The sequence below is a fragment of the Poecilia latipinna genome, unplaced genomic scaffold (assembly GCF_001443285.1).
Source record: "Poecilia latipinna isolate Pla-1442-1.1 unplaced genomic scaffold, P_latipinna-1.0 Scaffold195, whole genome shotgun sequence".
NCBI classification, from domain to species: domain Eukaryota; kingdom Metazoa; phylum Chordata; class Actinopteri; order Cyprinodontiformes; family Poeciliidae; genus Poecilia; species Poecilia latipinna.
The window spans coordinates 439,187-463,022 of record NW_015112811.1 but is presented as its reverse complement, the minus strand read 5'-3'; the positions used below and the strand labels follow the sequence as shown (position 1 = coordinate 463,022).

The 23,836-nt window shown below is 40.8% G+C and overlaps 3 protein-coding genes across 3 annotated transcripts; 1 reads left to right on the top strand and 2 right to left on the bottom strand.

The window, feature by feature from the left end:
- Positions 1-187: 187 nt before the first annotated feature.
- Positions 188-8,505, bottom strand: LOC106946524 (uncharacterized). The gene is made up of 18 exons (XM_015030910.1): positions 8,306-8,505; positions 6,492-7,431; positions 6,207-6,398; positions 5,595-6,114; positions 5,397-5,509; positions 5,293-5,318; positions 4,764-4,804; positions 4,296-4,425; positions 4,053-4,212; positions 3,812-3,935; positions 3,692-3,696; positions 3,382-3,445; positions 3,236-3,270; positions 2,343-2,406; positions 1,124-1,204; positions 1,012-1,025; positions 689-722; positions 188-529 (listed from the first exon to the last, which is right to left on the bottom strand). Exons 1-18 carry the CDS (start codon positions 8,312-8,314, stop codon positions 460-462), a joined length of 2,622 nt encoding a protein of 873 aa, XP_014886396.1. The 5' UTR covers positions 8,315-8,505; the 3' UTR covers positions 188-459.
- Positions 8,506-9,522: 1,017 nt separating this feature from the next.
- c8a (complement component 8, alpha polypeptide) lies at positions 9,523-15,514 on the top strand. The gene is made up of 11 exons (XM_015030909.1): positions 9,523-9,725; positions 9,806-9,899; positions 10,598-10,745; positions 10,835-10,982; positions 11,065-11,254; positions 11,340-11,522; positions 11,892-12,132; positions 12,217-12,348; positions 12,669-12,826; positions 12,903-13,128; positions 15,253-15,514. Exons 1-11 carry the CDS (start codon positions 9,622-9,624, stop codon positions 15,402-15,404), a joined length of 1,776 nt encoding a protein of 591 aa, XP_014886395.1. The 5' UTR covers positions 9,523-9,621; the 3' UTR covers positions 15,405-15,514.
- Positions 15,515-15,757: 243 nt separating this feature from the next.
- On the bottom strand, positions 15,758-23,583 carry c8b (complement component 8, beta polypeptide). The gene is made up of 12 exons (XM_015030908.1): positions 22,350-23,583; positions 21,426-21,573; positions 20,201-20,348; positions 19,266-19,407; positions 19,019-19,151; positions 18,380-18,577; positions 18,020-18,260; positions 17,781-17,909; positions 17,536-17,699; positions 16,971-17,124; positions 16,064-16,135; positions 15,758-15,962 (listed from the first exon to the last, which is right to left on the bottom strand). Exons 1-12 carry the CDS (start codon positions 22,430-22,432, stop codon positions 15,808-15,810), a joined length of 1,767 nt encoding a protein of 588 aa, XP_014886394.1. The 5' UTR covers positions 22,433-23,583; the 3' UTR covers positions 15,758-15,807.
- Between the last annotated feature and the right edge of the window lie 253 nt (positions 23,584-23,836).

Here is a 23,836-nt window from a genome sequence, read left to right as displayed (position 1 = left end):
TTCGCTTTCGCTTGTCCAGGTTTCAAAAAAAATGGAGGGCTCGGTATTTGTTTAGGCCAGCGATGTTACAGTTTCCCCCCACACTTTCGAATAAGTCTTGAATGGGATTTTTTTTCCCCTTCTTAAATCCCCCTCAGTTAAACAGTTTCAAAATGAGTCTGTTAAACGGGAAATGTAAGGAGTGCAATTGAGAAGAATCGAGGGATTTATTTTATGCAACATGGAAAAAAAATTCAGAACAATCTCATAACCACTGTCAGAACGTTAAGCAATCACAAATAACAGTTTATTTCTGCCCAAATCCAGTGCAATCATCAACTGTGTGCGTCAGCATCAACTTTTTAGAGTGCATTTAAAGAAAATAAGAGTGCTCAAACCATTGTGAAATTATAATCCTAGTAAAGATAAATCAAACAAATTGTTTTTCCCAATTAGTACACACTACGGCCTCCATCTTGATCAGAGGGTATCGGCATATGGAGGAGGAGGGGGAAGCAGCTCCATCTCTGAGAAGTCAATCTCCTGTTCGCTGTCACAATAAATTAAAAACAAAGAAAGATGCTTTAAGTACAGTTTGGGGGAGATTCTTTATGGGGAAAGAAAAACAAATCCTGAGTGCTTCACTACTATAAACAATGTTCAAAGAGATTCCAGTTTCTCCCTCTGATTAGACGGAACCAACACTTACGGATACGGAGGCTCCTCAACCGCGCACAAGAAACCTAGATAAAAACAAGAATGATACACAAGTCACATCAACTTTGAACTGCCGGTCTGTAAAACATGCAACACCCTCTCGTCTACAAGTCACGGGAGATAAAACCCTCCCCGCTGAGCTGTTTTCCATCACACGAAAAAGAAAAAAGTCTCAAAGTTGTGTTTAGACTGCAGAGGCCCCAAGGTGATGTGTGTGTAGGTGCCCTTGTTTTAGCTTCACCATTATCAGTGAAAGGGAGAGGATAGCGGTGATGTCAACGGAGACAGAGAAACAATATTAAACTGTCAACTCACTTGACGTGTCAGCACTTTGAACGAGACAAACAGGATAAGTAAGAAGTTATTAGCAGAACGAGGCGGGGACAGTGGGAAGTGTTGGCAAAGATGCGTCAGCAGAAAACTGTACTTGGTAGGAGTCGCTCCTCCGTCGTCGTCTTTGCTGTGTTGGATCAAGAGGGCCAGCTTCTGCAGAGCCTCGTGTATGGTTCTGTAAACCAGGGACATTTCTGAGTCACATTTTACTGACCGACAGGACAGTGGTGGTTCTTGCTGGAATGGGGCCCTGGGCAGGTTCCTTCTTCCTCCCCCCCAACCAATTAAAACTCAAGTAATTATGAGAGTTTTTTTTTCCAGCAGAAAGCAGGCTAACTAATCCCTCACTACTCGCTAATAAAAACAGGAAACTCACTTCACTGTAAACTTGTTCAAGGCACACCAGACAAATAAGATACAGATATTTTCTTTTACTTCTTGGGTGTCCTGCCTCCCATTCTAATGCCACCCTGGGCAACTGCCCAGATAGCCCATTTCAAGAACTGCCACTGCTACAGGAGTAGGAGAGATATTTGCACTCGATACAGCTATGATTGAAACAATTAATTGGCTTAATCAGGATGAATAAATTATTTAAAATAATTGTCAACTAATTTAGTGATTGATTAATCATTAACTCAAGACTCAAAACAGGCCATTTGCTGAAATAAAATATTCAGAGCAGTAAATAAGCCACAATCATCACAATGTTGGAGGCATTTTCATAGATGCATCCTCTGCTACAAATGATCAAGCATTCACTAAAGGCCAATATTGTGTTCATTATCTTATTTGAAAAGGAACTAAATTACTTCCTTGCATCTCTTAATGTATTTCTAATATTGTATAAAAATAACTAAGGGGTTAAATGAAAAAACTGTAGAATGTGCCCATTTTTTAAAATCTGATTAATGGTCAGAATAATTGATCACTAAAATAATCAACAGCTGCAGCCCGAGATACAATCAAATGTAGTAATCCTTAGGACTAATTTTATTCAGCAGGTGCAAATTTCTTTGTTCAAACTATTCAAATTACACAGAGTCGAAACATTGAGTTAATCTTTCTATTAGAAGACTTCTGTAACTCACCCTGACATACTGGACCAAATTCATGAATTTTTTGCCAATTGTTTTTCTTGATCTTACTTCACAATTACTTCTTAGTCTATGACATTAAAACAAACTCAAGTGTTGCCTATGAACACTTTTCAAGGCATTGCATTAGCTCATCACCACTAACCCACAACTGTTAACTCTTAAGTTGGCATAAAACCGTTTTCGCTGCTGTGACTGCGTGTGTTTGGGACTTACTGTGTGTGTTGGTCTTCCAGGTTGCCATCACTGAGTGTACACTGGGCATCCACATCAACGCAAGCTGACAAAGTGAGCACATGAAGGCCAGAGGTATGAAGAGGAGCTGAGAGGAGTTAGCTTAGCAGTACATAAACAACAGCAGTGGCAGACACTCAGTGTGGTGAAACGGCACATTAAAAGGCATGTCAAGCTGTGTTTCCATCGACCATAAAAATGTAAGATTGGAATTAAGAAGAGAAATTTTCTTAATGAAAACATGGCAATTTTGAACAAACTCCCCTTTTTGGATAAAAACATTTTTGCGCTAGGATGAGGTGGTTTTCTGGCCGTATTGAAGTTAGTGCATTTCACAAAACAACAATAGAAACACTTCCATCCATCCATCCATTTTTTTTTTTACACCCTTGTCTCTTAGTGGGGTCGGGAGGGGTGCTGGTGCCCATCTCCAGCTAACGTTCCGGGCGAGAGGCAGGGTACACCCTGGAAACACTTTTCTGCATCATATGAGTCACATGATCAACAACCAGATGTTAATACTAGAAGGAAAGAAAGCAGGAAGTTGTAGGAGGATGAGGGAGCAGCATGTTTTTTTTAAGGACTTATGTGAACAAACGTATTCAAGAGTGATTTTTAATTGCGTTTCTTATTTAACAGAAAACAGAAATTGCAAAAATGTGTTTTTTTGACATTAACGGAATATCAACAAAGTTTTGCGCATTGTGATGGAAATGCAGCTAGTGCGGTAAAACAGCGCAGTAAAAGGCGTGTCACAGTCTGCTATCCAGCCACACGCAACACCAACCAAACAGAGACGGCACTCTTCCCTTTAAAGTGACACGCTGGAGTTTTGGTTGGGTTTTTCCCAGCACTTACATACTTCATATACTTACACATTTCTGGTTCTGAAACAGTCTGCTGACCAAAGCTGCGGCACAAAAACAGAGAGAGAGGAATGAACAATAAAATGCTTTCAAACTGCTAGAATATTGCATCATCAGGCCACTTTGAGCCCTGACGAGGACAATGATCGTCATACTGGCTTTCATAGGACGGTGAAAGAGTTTCATCCTCACAGGCCCATTCGTCGCTGTCATCTGTGACTGTGGAAAAACAAACTGCTGTGATTAAGGCCAGCATGCATGCTGATGAGAGACGTTCAGCAGCCTCACCCCCAGTAAAAGAAAATAAAATAAAATAACACAGCTTTGAAGCAGATGGTGAACATGGCGACTGACGTGGTGTTTCATCAATCAACGAGCGCAAACATTTTCTGTACTGTTCAGCGCATTCTGACACAATGAGTGATTGAAATGTAAGCAACAGGCTGGAGGGCTGTGGATACTTACAGGATCTGGAAAAAGACAGGAGGGAAAGAGGGGAGAAATGTGTCAGGATTTATCATTGCAGGCGTGGAGTTTTGATCTTATGAATTAAAATAAAGAAATCCACTTGTCTTTTTCAAGTACCGGCTCCCAATGCTGATGGTGTCCGGCTCCACGCAGGCTCCACGTCCAGCTGCTTGAGCCTTTTTGCCGAGTTCCAGCATGTCCTTGATGTTTAGCTCGACATTCATCACCGAGATGTAACCGTCTACGACAGACAGGACAACAGGACAACAGAGACTGAGAACAATGGAAGTCAAACTAGAAAAAAAAGAAAGAAACGACCCGAAAAAAAATCTTAGTTATTTGTTCTAATTGAACCTACACTTGTGGTTGGCGTCCCTGGCCAGCCATTTGCCTTTGGGGCAGTTGGTGGTTCGGATGATGCTGACTGTGTCACCGTTCCTCACAGGCAGGTCGTTCTTGCGGACCTTGCTGGCCACCATGACCTTCGCGTGGTACATCGGCTCTTCCTCCCCGGTCACCTACGGAGTCAGCACAGGAGGTCAATCGCTGATTTTCAAACAAGTAAGACAAAGTTGTCCATTGTCTGAATTACATTGCTTACTTTGAACTTTTTTTTCATTTCATTTTCCTTCTTCTCCCTCTCTTTCTGCTCTTTTCTCTCCTTTTCAAGTCGCTGCTTCTCTCTCTTCTTCTGTTCTTTGTGGTCAGCGGTGTAGGGGCTTGTGCACTGCCTAAAGACAGATTAGACCGTTCAACTTACTACAAACAAAATGTAGAGGGTAAGAGACATACAATGCAAAAACAAAATATCTGAAGTATTTTTGGTCCAGTTTCTGGTCCAAGTAAATTAGTACACTTGAAATAGAACAAAACTACCTTACAAATCACTTTCCAGGAAGAAAAATGAACATGTTTTAAGTTGATAATTTCTTAATATAGATGAAAAAAATAATTGTTCCACTGGCAGAATTTTTCACTGAAAACAAGACATCTTTCCAAAGTTATATGTAAAATGTCAAAGATACAAAAAGGAAGCAAATGGACTATGTTTATGTTTGGGAACGCATACCATGGATGCCGTGGTCGCTTGTGAAGACAAGCCTCCCCCTTCTAGAAATGAGCACATGGTTTAGCACACATGAAACCTTTTCACGTGTTCAATGAATTTCATACAACAGAACAGCACAAATAAAAGTAATGAAAAAAATTATCCAAATAAAAATCTGACAAGTTGTGCCTGCAAACGCATTTATACTCTTTTAATCAGACACTAATGTTTGCCTATTTTCTTCTTTCCTCTCCTTTGACAAGGTCATTTGTGTCTGATGTGACCATCTGCTGTCATCACATAAATATCACATAAGCATGAAAAATGCAAGTTCATTACAATTGGAATATATCAATAAACAATTATTGGACTCTCAATACTCCTTTGGGATTTGAATATTGTACATTTTTGCAATATATTTACAGTTTAGGGTAATTTTGGGAGAAAACCATTAGTCTGCAAAAGCATTCAAACAGATGATATTTATTCAATTGCATTTGTACAAAGAAATATTTTACCCTGTACTTAATAAAATATTAAATGCACTTACCCTTAAATTGCTGTCTGCATATGGATCTGGAGGAAATAAGAATGTTAAATTAAGATCAACATTTGAAAGGTTCTCATTTAAACGAGAAAAATATCAAATTGTACTTTTTAATCTGTTTTTTTGCTTGGTTAACATCTGGCTTGACAGGTGTTTGCTGATCTCAACATCTTCATAAACATTATCGCAGGTTTCGTAGCAGCAGCTCTGATGATGTTCTCTAGAAAACAGAAATAATCCAGATTCAGGAGTAGAAATCTAACAGCTGAATAGACACATTAGCTGACTGTTGTCATCAAACCCACCCTGGTTGCGTTTGAGTCTTCTGGTTCGACATTGGCTGGCCCAAAAACTCAGTTTCCTCTGGGGCCGACAGTTTCTCAGTAGCCCCCACATCGGTATCATCAGAGCGAGAATTGAGAAAAGCATCTACAGCTGTGTCTCCATAGTAGGACCGCCGCTCTGGTAGCGGCAGCTCTGGGAACTCAAACAGGTTTATTGGTTCGGGAAAGCTTGCTGGATCGAGGGGTATTATGTGCGAGGTGCCAAGGTCTAGATCTTGGACTACATGGATCCTATTTGACTCTGCAGGTTCACAAACTGCCAAAGCAGAATCTGAACCCCTGTAATCGTTGGCCTCCAATACGGCTGGTGTTGCAGGATCACCAACAACTATGTCTAAAGCTTCCATTTCTAATGTGGCAATGTCAACAGGTTCAGCCTCTGCTGCTTCCAACTCTGAAGTCTCAAAGTCTGGAAAATCTGGAGCATCAAGGACAGAGACCGCCTCCTTTTTGGGTGTTTTGCACCAACCAGGTAATGTTTCTATAAAAAGGAAACCAAAAGGAACGTTAGTGGAAAGACAACTCCTTTAATCTCTACTGAATATTGAGGCAAAGCTGCTGTTTTACCTTTACCTTTAGCTAGGACTGCATGGTAAGAGCTAATATCAACTGTTGAAGGTCTCGGGGGCTTTACTGGAGCTGGTCCAAGAGCCCACAGCTCAGGCAGCAGCTTCTTTAATGGACTCTGGGGTGAATAAGGTTCACTGGTTCTCACTGGTAGTTGGCTTGCTTTCTCCAACATAAGGTGCTTATCAAAAGCTGGCTCTTTGGTAGAAAAAAAAGGAAACAATTGTTATCCAAATTAGTAAATCTATTAAAAATTACTAGAAAAGGTTATATTTGATGTAGGCAACCTACTGCATGCAGAGTTGTTGGCTTTGCAGAAAGGCCGAGCAGAAATACAGGCCAAGTGTGGAAGGCTTGAGGGTAGAGGTACGAGGACACCTGAAACAAGGCGGTCAGGGTTCTTTGGAGACAAAGGGAAGGTCTTCTCTGGGTAGCTGTAGACAGGTGAACGCAAACCTTTGGATTTAGGTGGAATTGCAATCTGTCGACGTGATAGTTTCTTCTTGGCCTTCTCCAAGGTGCTCAGAATCCTGTTGTCAGAGTCTGGACATGTTTCTGGTGAAGGAGGAGAGACTACAAATTCAGGACTGGAGACGGCGTACTCGGAGGTCGACTGGTCACTCTGAAGGGAAGGTCGTTCCTCTGTGCCTTGCTTGTCCATTGAAGAGAAATCACTGGGAGCGTTACCAGGCCTGTTGGGTAAATCACCGTATGTGAGCTCCTCGCCATTATCAGCGAAGTTTTTTGATGCTTTGACTGATTTGAAAGGAAGCAACAATCCCTTCTTCTTTATCTTGGTATGTGAGAAGACTTCTTTTCTGGTTTCTGCCTCCAGTTTTTGCTCCTTTCCAGTTGGTGCATCTACCTTATGGTCTTTCACAGGGGGCATAGGGAGCACCAAAGGCATGTACCAGTCTTTGAGGGGATGTTTTGCTGAGCCATCTCCATTTGCAAACTGAGATGAGGGAGAGGTCTGCTTGGAGTGAGGGGGAAAGGAAATCGGGTGCTTGCTTTCAGATGACCGAAGCCCATCTCTGAAGACGACACAGGGAATTTCAGGGGTGTGGTTTTCCACAGCTGTGGCAATACCACTGACCACCGAGCTGCAGTGTCCTAGAAAAGGTTGAAGGAGCTTGGGTTTTTCAGCAACAGCTGGTCGACTGTTTGAATGAGCCAGGAGACCCGCCTCCTGAAATTTAGCTCTCAGAGCTTTGAAGTTAATTGATCCTTCCTAAAAACAAACAATAATAAAATAATTTAACAAATTTACAAAGAATATTTAAAAAAGAAGACAATTATTTTGAATTTACTTCAGTTTGGTTCATTCTTTAATGAATAAACCATTAGCCATCCAGGTTATTAGCTTACTATCAAAAGGTCTTTTAAAATGTGAACGCATTTGTCTCTGCCAAAAATCAGTTTCCCAATAGCCGATTTAAAATTACAACAGTTATATTTTCCACAGAAATAGTATTCTGTTAAAAGTGTTTCAGCTGGAAATATTCACATAAAACAATAATCATGTTTTAGCAGTTTAACCCCGAGAATACTAGTATTTTTCAATTTTTTGTATTGGAAAAAGAAAAATACATAGATGTCAATGTCTGACAGAAACGTTGATTGACATTCATTATAATTACTTTCTGCCATATTAAAATAAAATAAAATAAAAATGAATTAAATCAGACAGATTCAGTTAGTTTTTTAAAATCAGCTGTAAACATTTTTAATACTTCAAGTCAATATTTTTATTATTAAGCCTTAAAATGCATTCCTACTTTTTAAATTTTCCCTTATTAAAAGAAAAATCTTACATTTAAAGCAAAACGCAAAAACAAAAGTCAGCATCTTAAAAGGCGGTTTAAAACTGGGCCTTCAGCAACTGTGCCGTAAATACCGTATATAATTACACAATGATTATTCGAACCTTTTGAGGAGCCGAATTTTTACAAAGCTACATTATTTTATAATATTGAAAAAAAATCTATAAAAGACGTCACACATACATCAATAAAAAGACAAGTGTACGCATCTAGAGGACGCTGTATTTTCCATTTTACAGGGCGGAAACAGTTTAACATTTTTCTGACAGCTTTCGGTTTTACCTCCTCCATTGTCGCAAGTTTTATTCATCACCGTCCTGCTTTGGAAAGCCTTTGAAAACTCCTCGTAACATCAACGCAGCAAACAGCTTCAAGGCGTTAAAACAAACCACTTCAAACAACCGCCGCCGACACACCTGCGTAGAGCGCGTGCTTTCCGTGCGTCACCGAATGAGCCAATCAGAAGCCATGTCATAACCAAAAGCGTCTTCTTCTTTTGTTTTGTTGGCAGTTAGCAAAAACGCCAACCGAAAGCATCTGTTTGTTAGTTTTTTGTTTTTTTTTAATCGGCGTTCACTTAAATGGCAATGAATATAAGTTTTCAGACAACATAAGTGAATATAAAACGTAAAAAGATATTTACTCTGGTACACGTTGAGAGGTAAAACAACAACAACAAAAATACTAAAGACGACGTCATAAACATTACCTTTATAAACAGAACAAAGAAAACGTAACATATTGTGTAAATGATAATAAGAATTAAACAAATTCTAATTAAATTTAGACAGAGAACTAAATATGGAGAAAAAATGTATTTTTGGTTGATCTTTTGCACATTATTGAAACATTACTTTAACAAATATCACCTAGAATTGCAGCTGTACTAAATGTCCGTAGAAACCTATGTATGTCAAACAGTATTTGCAATTGAGCCTTCAGTATAACAAATGTATACTCTGTTTTACAGGAAACAAATCTGTTTTGATTAAAGTAAGTTTTCATGTTGATGAACAGTCTGGAAAAATATCACAGAAGAAAACACAGTCGCTGTCTCTACAGAAACATTGTAAAAGTCCCTGCCGCAAATTGAGAGGAAACTATTATATTTTACATTTTAATATTGGTTAATACTAAAAACTCCTCAAATTTCAATCTTTTAAATGTAAAAAAAGACAAAATAAAAACTGAATGAAGGTTCATAAAACAGTCAAACTTAATCTATAAACATAAAATGAGTTAGCAGTCTTCTCATCCAAAGCGTTTGATTCTTTAGTGTGTCAATAATGTACATGTCAATGAGCTCGTTAGAGGAAAACTAAACTGAAGAAGCTACATGAGAAAAGACATAAATAGCTGCTTGCCCTTAGTTTGAAGACAGATCGTTTGTGATGTATCTTTTGCAGTGACCAGAACAAGATATAGGTGTCATAGGTCATTAAAAAATACTTTCCCCGTTTTTGTAAGAGCTTCTGTTTACTCTTGATCAATCATTCACTTTTTGTTGGTGCAGACAGCGACGGTAGAAGTCCTCCTAGGACCACAACATCCACTTTGTGATGTGATGATATGTTTGAGCTTCCCTGATCATTTTCAAAATGGGGACATTTAATCATGTGGTTGTGGCTTTATGTGCTCTGTATCTGTTTATTAACCCAACTGTGAACGCGACCAGGAAGCCATGGACAACTTCTCAGACCAGGTGCAGTATTTTTCACTTCATCAATTCGAACAATCAGTTGAATAAATGTGATTAAAAAAAATGTATGCTATGATGCTTAGGAGGATTAGAGCTGCAAACAGTCCAGCGCCCATCGACTGTAGAGTGGGGAGGTGGTCGTCTTGGACACGGTGTGACTCCTGCACAGATAAAACGGTGAAGATGTTTTTCTCTGTAAAACACAAACTGAAACCTCCATTTTTTTTTTTTCTCAAAACGTCAATGCACTATTTCACTGATAAAATCATCAGATCATCTAGATAGGTACTAGAGGGGTCACTGAAGGAAGGACTGGGTCAACTATGCACCTTTTAACTCTCACCACTTAAGGTAGCTGGGTTCTGTATTGAGTATATCTGCTTATGTAAAAGGCTCATTTTGAATGGTTTTTACCAGGTTTATAATACAGATGAGTTCAGATATGCCAGTGCAGATTTAATATAATCTTTTATAGCCTCTCACTTTCATTTTCAGGAATAAGGAATAGGCAATTGTAAAAATTGTCTCTGCTAGAAATATTGGGCAAAGGGATTGTATAAAGTATTGCCAGCAGCGGTTCCAATACAATCGTAAAACATTTGACTTCTATAACTCCCGGCTGTAATGTAACATAATATATTTGTGATATATGGATATATATAACATTTAGTCTTAAAGTCGACCTTAGTAGCCTTTATTTGATAGTTCTCAGACAAGAAAGTGGATAGAGGGGAAAAGACATGCGTCAAAGGTCATTAGGCTAGGACTGAAACCTCTGATGGCCACGTCGAGGACTAAGGCCTTCATCTTTGGGTCACGCACTTTACCTCTGTGTCATTGCCACACCCTTAACAAGCTTCTTTACTTTGTCTTAGTTACGTTTTCGACACTTGGAGAAACCTGCACAGTTTGGTGGGACAGACTGTGTTGGGACGTTGTGGGACCGGCTGGCGTGTCCAACAGCGACCACCCAGTGCATGGTCAGGGATTACTGCGGGGAGAGTTTCACCTGCAAAGAAACAGGCAAGTCCCGCCAAAAGGTCTTTTAGGGTGACTTACTTTTTTAAAGTCAAGGGAGGTTTGTGTGTTTCTGAACTTTTTCATCTTTCCAGGACGCTGCATAAGCCAATCCCTTCGCTGTAACGGGGAACCGGACTGCGACGATTTCTCTGACGAAGACGAATGCGATCGCATCACCCAGAGAGAGGACAAGTGTTCAACCTTGATCCCAATTCCTGGTGCTGAACGTGGCACGCAGGGGTAAGTGCTGGATGCTTTTTACAGTTGATATGAACTTACCTTACTCTTCTGAAAACAAAATACTTCTGCTTTCTTTTTAAAGCTACAACCTCCTAACTGGAGACTTTATGGATCAAGTACTTGACCCTAAGTACTTTGGAGGAAAGTGTGAATATGTCTACAATGGAGAATGGAGTAAATTAATGTATGATGCATTCTGTGAGAGTCTACAGTACAATGAAGACGAAAAGAACTACCGGAAGCCTTACAATTACCATACCTACAGTTTTGTGGTAGGTACTGTGGCTCTTTATGTAAAGTAGAGATCGGTAATTTCCAGAAAGACCATTGCTTTAACTAAAGGTGAACCCGTTACAGGCGGAAGCCACCTCGAAGGGTTCCGATGAATATTTTGAAGATATGCAAAGGCTGCTGGAAGCGAGGCAGTCCATGTCGTCCTCCAATTTCGGTGTCTCTGTTGGGATCGGTTTTGTGAACATTGGAGTGAATAGTAATGCAGAATCAGAGTTTCTTAACAACATCACAAAATATCAAAGCCAGGTATGTTCTAGAAAACAAACAGCGAAAAGACTTTGCTGACTGCTTCAATCAGCATAATTAAAAAAAATGCACTCCTGTGTGAAACCAGATATTGTGTGGTATTTATGCCCCTTAAATCAAGCGAAGGAAAAGAAATATGACAATATGTAAATTACGCCTTGCTTTTTTCTCACACACACACACGCACGCACGCACACACGCACACACACACACACACACACACACACACACACACACACACACACAAAAACCAAAAAATCTGCAAACTGCTTGTAGTGTTCGGTACTTGCTTTGTTTGGTTCAGAAAACAATATACCACTTTTACGCCTCATGAAGCGTTGAGGTCAGGCTTTTCTGCTTTGTGTTCAGGACTTTAGCTTCATTAGGGTTTGGTCCAAAGTGCAAACCGCCCACTTCAAAATGCGAAGCAACCAGCTGATGCTTCATGAAGATTTCTACATCGCCCTCATGGAACTTCCCGAACAGTACGACTTTGGCGTGTACTCCCGCTTCCTGAACACCTTCGGTACCCACTACGTCACAGAGGGAACCATGGGGGGATCTCTGGAATACGTCGCCGTCCTAAACAAAACGGCTATGGCCAAGTCAAGTAATCAAACTTTGGTTGGTTTAAATTAGGAGCTCTTATGGAAATTCAAGTAAAATGTTTCATCTTCTTTCCTGACTCTTCCAGACATTGACGCAAAAAGATTCCAGTCATGCTTTGGGACCTCTCTCGGCATAAGTTATTCATTCAGTGAAGAAGCAGCATTAGGCATTAAGGTTAAAACAAGTAGCTGTGAAACAAACAAGGAGGATTTTAAAGGTGAGAAATCGTATTTCAGGTATTGATGCTTTTTTCTATCTTAAATTCAAGTATCAGACCCGACTTTAACTATTAATTCACTTTTAACATTTAACTTGGCAAAAACTAGTACCTTTATAAAAAATACTAAGGAGTAATTGGTTTAAAAGAAGTTCCTATATCTTGCCGAAAATGAACTTTTCACTTAGTTTTGCCTTATTTCAAGTGTACTAAGATATTTGCACCAGAAACCAGACCAAAACTACTTGCTAAGATGTGGTGCTGCAGAAAGGGCTGTTTGTTTGTCAGAGCCTTAAATCATTGTGCTCTGTTCTTTGCAGCAAACTCCTCTGAGTCCGCTGTGGTTGAGGACATCATCAAACTGGTAAAAGGCGGAATCACAGAGACCGGCTCAGGACTGCTGGTCATCAGGGACCAGGACACATACAGGAAGTGGGGGGCTTCTCTCAAATATAACCCAGCTCTGACTGATTTTGAGGTATCATGACATGCAGAAGAGGGTGACGTTACATTCCCCGCCAAAATTTCACACCGACTTCTATTACTGACTGCAGATTTTGCCGATCTTTGAGGCTGTGCGCCTCAGCACGGCAGCTGACCACGCAGGGGCCAGAATAGACAACCTGGAGAGGGCCATAGAGGAGTATCTGCGGGAGTTTGACACTTGTCGGTGCGCCCCCTGCAGGCACAATGGGATTCCTGTCCGCTCAGGCACCTCCTGTAGCTGCATCTGTAAGCCCGGCTTCCGGGGCGTGGCCTGCGAAGAGACTCTCAGGAGAGGTGAGTCTGCGATGTGAAACCAAAACTTACAAACATTTTCAACTATTCATTGAACAGTTAAGTATTCTTCATATTCGGTTTGAAGGTTTAATTTGATTTATATTTCTTGAAAGTGTTTACCTATTTATGGCAAACCAAGTTTCCACTAAATTCATCCCCTTAAAAAAAAAAAAGTGCTTTTTTATTATTATTTTTTTATTTTTTAACAATGTCTTGAACACTTATTAGCTGCGTTCCAATCACAAAACTTTAGCAAAAAAATTGTGAATTGCGAAAAAAAAAAAATCACAATATTGGCATTTCCATTACATACAAAATGCAATTAAAATCGCACGTGAATACATACAACGCCACAATCCTCTGTCTTTTCTGTCAGTAGTAACAACCAATCACAAAAAAGGGAGTGTGAGGACACACACCCCATGCATTTTTATGGTCAATAGAAACACAGCTGCAGAGAGTAGATGCGTATCTATTGACCATAAAATTGCAAAAATTGGAATTACAAAAAATACATTTGCTTAATGGACTCACCCCAGTTACAAAAACACTCAGGTTTTTCAGTAAAAAGGATTTTTTTTTTAGTGGCAGAATTTGGGACCAAACTTACCCAACGTTTCAAATTTTCGATGACACTTGTAGCTGTCAGTTAAAAAAAAAAACAACAAACAAAAATTAAAAAACATTGAGAGCAACCTGTTGTGCTTTTGCTACTTGTTTCTGAAATAATTTCTTCAAAGCTGGTCCTTATAAGGAGCTATGCCTCATTCTGCTTTGGGATGGATGCAAAGGAAACAGCAAGGGGCCCATCATGTGTTCCTGAGGGACACCAAACAAGCTCAGGGAGTTGGTTCTCGATTGGTTCTTGATGTCTTTGTTGGAATAAAGTCTGACAGGAATAACAGGATGTAAACACACTGACTGGGTTTCACTAGAATTTGGATTCCAACCTTTAGTCAGAGGAATAACAGAGAAATATTTCTCATCGATATCCAGAGGCTTCCTGTACTTTAATCCTACTTGGTCTTTCTTAGCATTCCTGTTTGCTGATGTAGATTACAGTTAATTACAAAGAGTCTCAGTCTGATCAGCAAAACTACTGGTCGCTTACTAAAAGTCAAGTTATTCCTTCTTCACACCTTTTTTTTTTACTATTTGTTCATTTGAGCCTTTTAACTTCCTGTTTTGCTAAATAAAGAACTCAACCTTTAGCTTTGTTGTTGTTGGCAGTACACTGGCCTGTTACAGGAAACCTTGACAAACATTGCTCATGGTTGTAAAGGCCCTAATTTCAACCCAAATAAACAAATGGTCAATTACCAGAGAACTTCATAGATCATTTTATTCCACAGAGTTTCCTAGAGTTCTGCTGAAAAAGTTTCTCAAAGAAAAAAAAATCTAATTTCCTGATGAGATTAAAAATAATTTTCTGTTTACTTTGAACCGAGTCATCCCTGGCTTTGATTGCTTTAAGTGGTCTTGAGCAAATGTTCTTTCTGAATATGTTTTAAATAAAAATTTATGTTAAAGTTTTCTTTAAACTTTGGCAGCTTTTTATACATTTTCAGTCCAGTGATGGACACAGCAGACTTTATTTGACCCACTTTGGAACAGGACCATTTCCAGTCATTCCTGTTGTTTAAATCAATAACTTACATTTATTTGTTAGACTTTCCCCCCCCCTAATATTAGCCTGTTAATAGTGTAAAAAAAACAACACTTTTCTCACAAACGAAGACCCTATTTCATTTAAATCAGGAAGAAAAAGAAAGAAAATCACAACGTTCTGATAAAAACGTTAAACATTGAAAACAACACATTTGGAGCAGCTGAAGACTTGAATAATTCTGAATAATTCAAATTAGGTGCCGCAGACATTTCCTTTGGTAATTTATGAGTTTTAAATAGAAACCTCATCAAAATGCCAGGATATTTTTCTTTTCCAAGCTTTATGAGCATGGTTCGTCCCGTTTGTGTTTGAGATCTTTCAGTCTTGACCAAAGAGGTGCACAGACTTTGCTGACCATTCTTTGCTCATTAACAATTCGTCTGCTTGATATTATAAAATACACTACAATTGTTTAAGTAAAGCAAAATTAAATAATTTCCTTTTTTATCTGACAGATGCCAGAACAGACGGCTCGTGGTCCTGCTGGGGCTCATGGTCTTCCTGCTCGTCGGGGACGAAAAGCAGGACAAGAATCTGCAACAATCCGTCACCCGAAGGGGGCGGGGCACCCTGCCTGGGCTCAGCCATTCAGAATCGTCGATGCTAAAAGGGACAATTTTTTCGCCCCCCCCTTCACATAGAAACAGACAGCGAGGGATAACGAGTCGTCGTCATTGTGTTCTAAAAAAATAAATGAGCTTTGGAGACTTTACCTACCTTTGAGCCTGTGTTCATTTCAAGAATGCCGGTTTCATGCGTGCAACAGTAAGAAAGTTGTGTTTTGCTTGTCTGAAGGATAAATCTGGGTAACAGCAGCTGAATGTAGGTCAGTGCCTGAGGCAGGCCTAGTTAAGTACCGCAATGAAAGAAAAACAGAAGCTTTTGCTCTCATGGTTTAACATCCTCAATTAAATACTTTCTCACAGGACGAATCATTTGAATAAAACACCAGGTCGCATACGTGTTTGGTAGATACTTTATTCACTTTCTCTTCTTTAACATCTGCGACTTTAAAAGCAGTCTGTGGACTCCTGCTGCAGCCCTCTGCATGGGAGGCCGCCGCTGCTTGGTGCCGGGTTGCTACACTGTCGACTCCGGGTCATTTGACCGCCGCTGCAGGGTGACCACGCTCCCCAACAGTTCCAGCCACCATCGATGCCCAACTCTACAATAAAACAAGCACGCCTTTTGTCACGTCTCAGTGCGTTGACGGATGAAATGTGTGGTGCATTGGAAAAAATACTTCTAGCGTTCGGCTAAATCGACCTTTTAGCCTGGAGGTGATTTCGCAGCTCCGTCCGGTGTAGCCGGTGGGACACACGCACTCGCATCTCGTGCCTGTCGAGCAAGCAGACGATGTTACTTTTGCTGCCATTGAAATTAAATTCAGATGTCATGTTAAACAAGTTCTGCTTGTGTAACCACAAGTTTTAACATTTATATTTGTGGTTGGCAGAAGGTACGCCATCAATGTAGATTTTGACAAGTCAGGACACGATCTGAAATCCTGTACAGTTGTCCCTAAGAGTGGACTGTGACCACCTCTGGATGACTGCTGGCCATCCTGACAGAAGCCTCCATCTCCTGGGATTCTGGTCTTACAAACCACACAGACAAGTTCTTCAATCAAGATGTGTCTTGAAACCTTGACTGAAGTTTCTTCCTTGAACTTGACTGGGCCGTCTATATTTTCTTTTGTTTTAACTTCTTGATTAATGTCTATTGAAATATCTTAGTCTTCTTTTTTTCCATTGTTTTTGGAGTAATGGCTCCAAAAACAACGAGCCATTACTCCGTGGTCTTTCGGCCAATGTCAGTACAGAACTTGATTAAGTAAATGACCATTAAGTACCAGCTTTCTCACAGGCTGATGACCTTGTTTAGCAGCAGGACCTGAGCAAGGGGCTCACTGGGCTCAAGGAGCAAGTCACTGAGATAACTCTTTAGGCCACAATGTTCAGCAGTGAAATACGAGTCCATGTGTCTTATGGTTAAAATCTGGTCAGAATAGGGTCATCCAAAGAGCAGAGCCATATTACATGAAGAAGAGTGAACCAAAAGTCCTTAGAAAGACTAAAAAGGCAACAATTTCACCTGAAGGAAACAGATTCTTCAAGTTAAGGTTCGTGTCAAAATGAGAAAGGACTTTATGAAACAATCCAAAGTCTTGTACCTTTTAGAACAGCCACTCCATTGTTGTGACAGGGAGCACAGCGACAGGCGCTGGTCTCAGCCAGGTACTCGGACAGAGCTCTCTTCAAGTTCCTCTTCAGACTGTCCGCCTGGACGAAGTCCCTGGAAGTCACCAGCTCATACAGCGGCTTGGTCTGATGATACACATAGTGATGTTCTATCATATCACACACTTCTCGTTTTACTGCTCAAATGATCTGAAAGTGAGACTTTTTTCCATTGATTCAGCAGAAACCTGCCTCGAACAGCAAAGAAAAAAAATAAAAAATCTGCCGATTTCTCTCTGGCACACTAACTGGCTTGGTGTTTGCTCCCTAAATTGCCATTGATCAGTTCTGTTGTACTGTAACTCTTTGTAACCGTGCCAACGCTGGCCGTGCATCAAGCTGTCTGATCTGATTCATTGTCCTCAGCTTAATTAGCACCTCAGATAATGGAGGAGTGAAACACACCGAAACATCTATTGACCTGGTTGATGTCGGAGGCGAGCAGCACACATAAAAAAATAAGTAAGCATAAATCTTTCATGTGCAGTTTGAGCTCACCGTCATGCGGATGAAGTCCGGGTTGTAACGGACGCCTTCACCCCAGAGCCTCATCAGCTGCTCGCTGGGAAGCTTCTGAGACAACAAAGCAGTGATGGATTCACTGTTTCCACCCCGAACGACGGCAACAAAGTCCTCCACCATCGCCCCATTCTTTGTGTCCTCTGAATGCAAGCAGAGAAACGTCTTGCAGGGTACAACTTGTGCGTAAGGTGTAAGAAATTCGATCAGAGACATATTCCCACCTCCCATTTCATTCAGAAGTCCAGCACAGGATCCACCGCCAGCGCCCAAGGATACAGGAACTCCATAAATGGTCACCCCAATCTTGAAGCCTACCTGCAGGCAAGATTTGTACTGGTCCAAATTGTAATCTAGGACGACAAACCAGAGCGCGATTACTTCTTAACTGCTTGGAAACCAGATCCAAACCATTTTTGCCAGACTACGAATTTTGAATCCCGGTGCCATAATCACTCCAGACCTGACTTCTCCAGCTTCTCTTTGTTCAAGATGGTTGTGTGCTCGAAATCTCCTCCGAGGGCGGCCTCGGTGATGTAGTGGGTGCCGTAGTCCTTGTAGATCTGCCTGTACTCTCCGTAAACGTACGCCTGCGGCAGACTGCGAAGGCGCTGCAGAAACTCCGGGTGAAGCACCAAGCCGTCGGACTTCAGGATGTACTGGGCCAGCTCCAGCTCCGCTTTGGCTCGAATGAAGCTGTTCGTCTAGAGATCAGAGAGCAACGGCGAAAGTCGCCAAGACCGTGAGGGAATGTGACGTTTCACAGAAAACGACGCTGCAGGTTAGCTGGTCGTTTAGAGATTTGCCAGAGGGACAAACGTACAACTCCGGAGGCACGTCGAATCTTGCTGACAGACTTGCTGTATTTGGAGGAGTCGTAATTGAACCCAAAGCTGAAGACGCCCGGAATGCCGAAGCCAATGGAGAAAGAGGTTTGGGTCATCCGCTCCCTGAGAGTGTGATCCATGTAGTCAGAGTACGACTCGAACGACTGCAGGGTGAAATCGTACGAGCCTCTCGTCTGCAGGCAGAAGAATTTTATGGGATGACGGACAGATGTTGCTGTCATTTTAAGCAGTTCAAACGGTATTGAGGAATAATGGCTCCTGTAGTTTAGAAAATGTGTGTAAATCACTTTAGAGGTGAGTGTTGAGTTTCCTTTTTAAAAAAAAAACAACAAAAAAAAAACATTTACACTTTATCATTGACACTTTATCTTTGTGGCCTCATTTCTCATTAGCATTCAAAGAAAAGCAAAGAAAACAAAAAAATATGGCTATTAAAAGACTAAAAAAAAACGTTGTGTTGTACCCAACAACATTTTCCATTTTAAGAAAATGTAAAAATGTAAGTAAAACAGGAGGGACAAATTTGCTGATCTTTGCTCTCCCATTGCATAAAGCACATTTATGTGTCTCGTTCCATTTTTGACACGACTTTGACCAAAGTCGGCCGTTTTGACCTGCAACGTGTACTGCTGCAAGTTGAAGGGCTTCCTGAACGGGACATCCTGGATGTAGTGAGGCAGGCAGCCGCCTCCATAATATCTGTTATCGAGCACCACGCCTTCCAGATGGCTGTTCAGGACGTTTATTCTGAAAGAAAAAGTATTATTGTTGATATGGAGAACAGTGGGAGAGTCTGAAAACAGCAGCAAGAAGAAAAAGAGACCCGGCATGATTTGGAAATTGAGTCTTCAAGTGACTCACCCTTTGGCCAGATTTTCTATTCCCCAGTACTCTTCTGCCTCCACCCTGCAGGGCTTGGATGTCTTGGTGCAGCCGACTTCGTCGGACATGTCCCCACAGTCGTCCTCACCGTTACACTGCAGGGTTCTGTGGATACAGCGACCTGAGGGACATAAAGGAAATGCTCTCATACAGTTTCACTGCTTCTGGCTCATATTTGACATTCTTCTCTTAGTGTACATGGTTGGCAACTTTTTTTTTGACAAATTAAACTGTGGTGAATCTTTAGAAGTGCTGGTCCATTTTGTCCACACAAATTGCCTGCTTAGCAGCGTAGCGTTTCTGCTAACTGTAAAAACATTAAGGTTCCACCAAATTTATTTTTCTGAATAAATTATCATTTAGTTAAACTCTCTCTGTTGAAAATGTTTGACATCTGTATTGAAGATTCTTCAAGTAGTTTGATGTTTATAGTTTGAGCTTTAGGGTTAGCACAGCTAGCTTTTTAGCTAACTGTGCCCGGCTTCATGAAGAAAGAATGACCATTAGCATGCTAGCAAATGGAAATATCAACTTAGCCTACCAGAAGAAACTGCGTATTGTTAAACTTTCTTGTAAAAGTCAAATTTTGTCATGTTCTAGATATAAATTGTAATATTTTTATGGGTGTTTTACTAAACCAAATCAAAGTACATAATAACGGAGAACTGGAAGAAAAAAAAATAACACAAAAAGTATATTTTTATTCAGCCCCTTTCATGAATAATTAAAAAAATAACTTTACTGCAGTTCCTTTACTTTATAGAATACAGGTAGAGTCCATTTAATTAGAAATAATGTAATAAAAAATTATTGTAAAAAAATAATGCTGAACTGTAAAGGCATTTATTAATTCCACTGGATTTCAGATAGGGGTACTAGAGTGAACCAGAAATGGAGACAGACGTACAGCATACCTGTTTGCGTGCAGAGGAATCCCTCACACAGAGGTACGTTATCGCAGGTGTAGCGGGCTGGAACCTCGCAGCGTTCCTCCTGGGTGCCATGAAGGTAGCATGGCTCTCCTCCAAACTGAGATGGCCGCTCCAGTTTAGCATAGCGGTACTGGTTGTAGTTGGAGGGAGACAAACACGCCAAGTGTCAGCATACACTGAAACAGAGTCTTGCTAACATCCTCTAACATCCTGTGGCTCCGGAGCTCCTCCTGAGAGCCGTAATGGCTGAAATCACATTAGAGGGCTGATCTCACTTTGTCATGTCAGCTTTATTAATCCCCTCTCTTGTAAAGTGGGTGAGATGGAGGACTGGAGTGGATCAGCTCTGACCTTTGTCAGCGGCGGAGCTCTTCACAGTCCACACAGAGCTCCACTATGATCAAACGCAGCTTGACTGGCTCTTAAATATTTAAATGTCGAAAGCCCCAAAAAATTGTCTGTCGACCGTTTCTGTGCCATGAAGTTACCCATCTCTAATCTGACTCCAGGTGGGCGGCGCGTCTTTATGAAAACTAATTAGCTGCTCATAACGGAATCAGTTCAGCTTTTACTATCTGGACTTACCTGAACATATATTTACTTTATTTTTGCTAGATTTTGGGGGAAAAAATGGCTGATTTCATGTTGAATATTAACTGGTTTTAGTTTGCTAAAAAAAGAAAAACAGCACAGAAACAAAAACAGCCGTAATGGGCAACAACTGACAAACTCTCATCACTGACATTAGTGCTAAAAATATTTTCATGACTATTTCAAGCTGTTCATTTTCCAGATTATCAGAGGTCTAAAGTGCCTGGCAGCCATATTGGATTTTGGGATCAGGGTTGAAACAGATGAGAAACTCCCAACTTTCCCCTGTGGAGTTCCAGCTTCAGGAAACCTTTATGTCAGTAACTTCAACTAGGACTTTGTGCATTTTAACAAAGTCAAACAAAATGTAGATAAATTATTTAATTTTAGGTTTTTGCAACAAAATTTTTGTAATTTATGGGGGGTCTGATTGACATTTGATGATTTCTGAAAATATTAAATGACAGCAGCACAAATTAAAATTTTTGCGACACAAACACCAATTTTGTTCGATTTGAAGAAGGCAGGGGGATGAAACTTTGCTTAGATCTTATTTACTGTCTGACATTTGTTCAAACACAATTGTGTGCATTTGCCTCCTCGTCATCGTACTTACTTTCTTCTTTGCGCAGGTGTCACAGCGGGACCAACGGCTCCACTCCGATAAAACACAGTCCACCGGCTGAACTACCACCCGGTTACCCACTGAACGGGTTTCACGAACACTGGAGTTTTCATCACTTGCTGTTGTTCGGGGAAACTCACTGTGATGTGTTCATGGGATGAGAAATCAAAACTAACAAAAATGCAGCCTGATAGCAAATGTGTTTATCTAAAAGGGCAGCGTTACGTATTTCACAGGCACATAGAGCCATTTTACAGGACAGCCAAGTAACTATGTTACCTTCAGCTGAATAGATAAAACATGACTTAAAAGAAATGCCACTTGGTAATTTAACACCTTGAAATTGGGCCACTGTCTCTTTAAGAAGCGCCTGCTCTTTCTAAAACTCCACCTTCAGGAAGTCATCACAACATGGCTCCTTTATTCACCATTTAACAGCATTTGACCAGCGTTGCTATTGATGAGCTCAGTTCCACCAGGTGTTTGCTAATTGCTGCTGGCTAGTCTGACGGAGCTGAGTCTGTGTGTGTGTGTGTGTGTGTGTGCGTGCGTGCGTGGGAGGGGTGGGGGTTGCACTCTGTGAGGCAGAAGCTTGAAAACTCCCACTCTGAGAAGAAGCTTCATCATAAAGGTGCTGCTCCGTCCCCACTAAGCTTTTTGCACAGCTGAATGGTTGCCATGGAGATTAAAGGATTTCTGAAACATTCATGAAAGAATCAAAGCAACCATTTGATGTGTGTTTTTTGACGAGGGAATAACATTATAACACGATACAAAGCTCACAAAAATCAATCTTGCATAACACGGCCCCTTTAAAACGATTTGTGCTTAGATGACAAACAAATCTGAAATTTTTTTTATAACAGCAAAGCGCCAGGGGAAGCTACAGTTGAGCAGAAATAATAAATCTCCTACCTTAGCAGCACCAAGCTGAGCGTCAGAGCGAGCAGGCAGCTGTGGGACGCGAGTCTGCTCGACTGTATCATCACAGAAAACATGACTGTGTGTTATGAGCTGCTGTGACTGAGGGGAAAGCTCTGCTCAGCTCGCTGAGTAAACACACGCTGATCAATACTGGCCTCAAGATGAACCCACTGCCACCATTAGACTCAGCCACCAAGCTGGATGCACAATCCCACAGGCCACCAGAGCCGCATTGCCAGGTGTGTGTGTAAGTGTGTGTTTCCCACAGGTTCGACACAATCTGATTAAAATGCCGTTGGATTTGCTGGCGAGTTCAGCGGACGGGCCCGAGATGTCTTTGTCATTTGCATGAACTTCATTACGTGTGACACGTGATATCTGCTCCTGACACGTGCAGGAAATGTGTTTCTGACGATATGACGGCGGTGAAAAATGAGCGCCGCGTAATCAAGTCCGGGGCGGGTGGCACCATCATCTGCAGTCGAGTTGCGGCGCTGCAACCTTTAACCTTTGTTCAGCTTCGCCACACTGTGGGCTTTACAGAGTGGCACAATCGCAGGAATTTGCCGCAGTTCGTTTATTCCGAGGAGGGTGGCGCAATACGGCAGTTATGGGATTTTGAGTGTTATTTTTTTTTATTTTTATAAAAATAAATCTTTAAGTAGGCTTGAAGAAATGACAACTTGCAGCGGCGGAGTCCAAACGTTTTGACACGTGGGACAAAATCGTGAAGTCAAAATTACGCGCAGGCCAAGAAAATAATAATAAACTAAAGTCAAAGAAATCGTATTGATATTTTCTGACAGCGGCTCATCTCAAGATTTATCCATCACCCAAGTGGGGAGGCAGAGAGTCGGAGCCGACTCTGATGAGATCCGATGGAGAAGCAGCCAGACTTCGGATCATGTAAGGTATAATTCTTTATCCTGCCGAAGCGGTGGTCTGCTGCTGGAAGTTCACAGACTCTAACGTGAGCTTGAGAGCCGAACGTTCCCAACTTTCCCTTCCAGTTTAAAGTCAGAATGATAAAATCTTTTCTTTAGGATTCTAAGAAGCCTATGAGTGATTTATTAAAAACTTTCCTTCTATCAGTAATCGGTGATTAAGTTTAGTGTCGTTATTTAGTTTTTTCGGTCTCATTAGTTAAGTGTGTCATTGGCAAATGCATTAGTTCTGATCCAAAAGAAAAATGTGGATGTTTGTTTTAGTAAAGAACTATCAATAATCCTTTATTTTTTTAAATTAAAATATTAACCAGCATTTATATTGATTCTAAATAAACCATAAATCCTGAGAAACATAGAAATGTCCCTCCACTCATCTTCCATTATGTAACATAGAGCGCCCCCTGGAAAGGAACTGATCATTTTATTCATCCATCCAGATTTTTCTTTACCTAACTTAATGGAAAATTGTCATTAATAAAGCTTAAAAGCAAATATTCATTAAAAAAAAAAAAAAAAAGAGCTAACATTTTC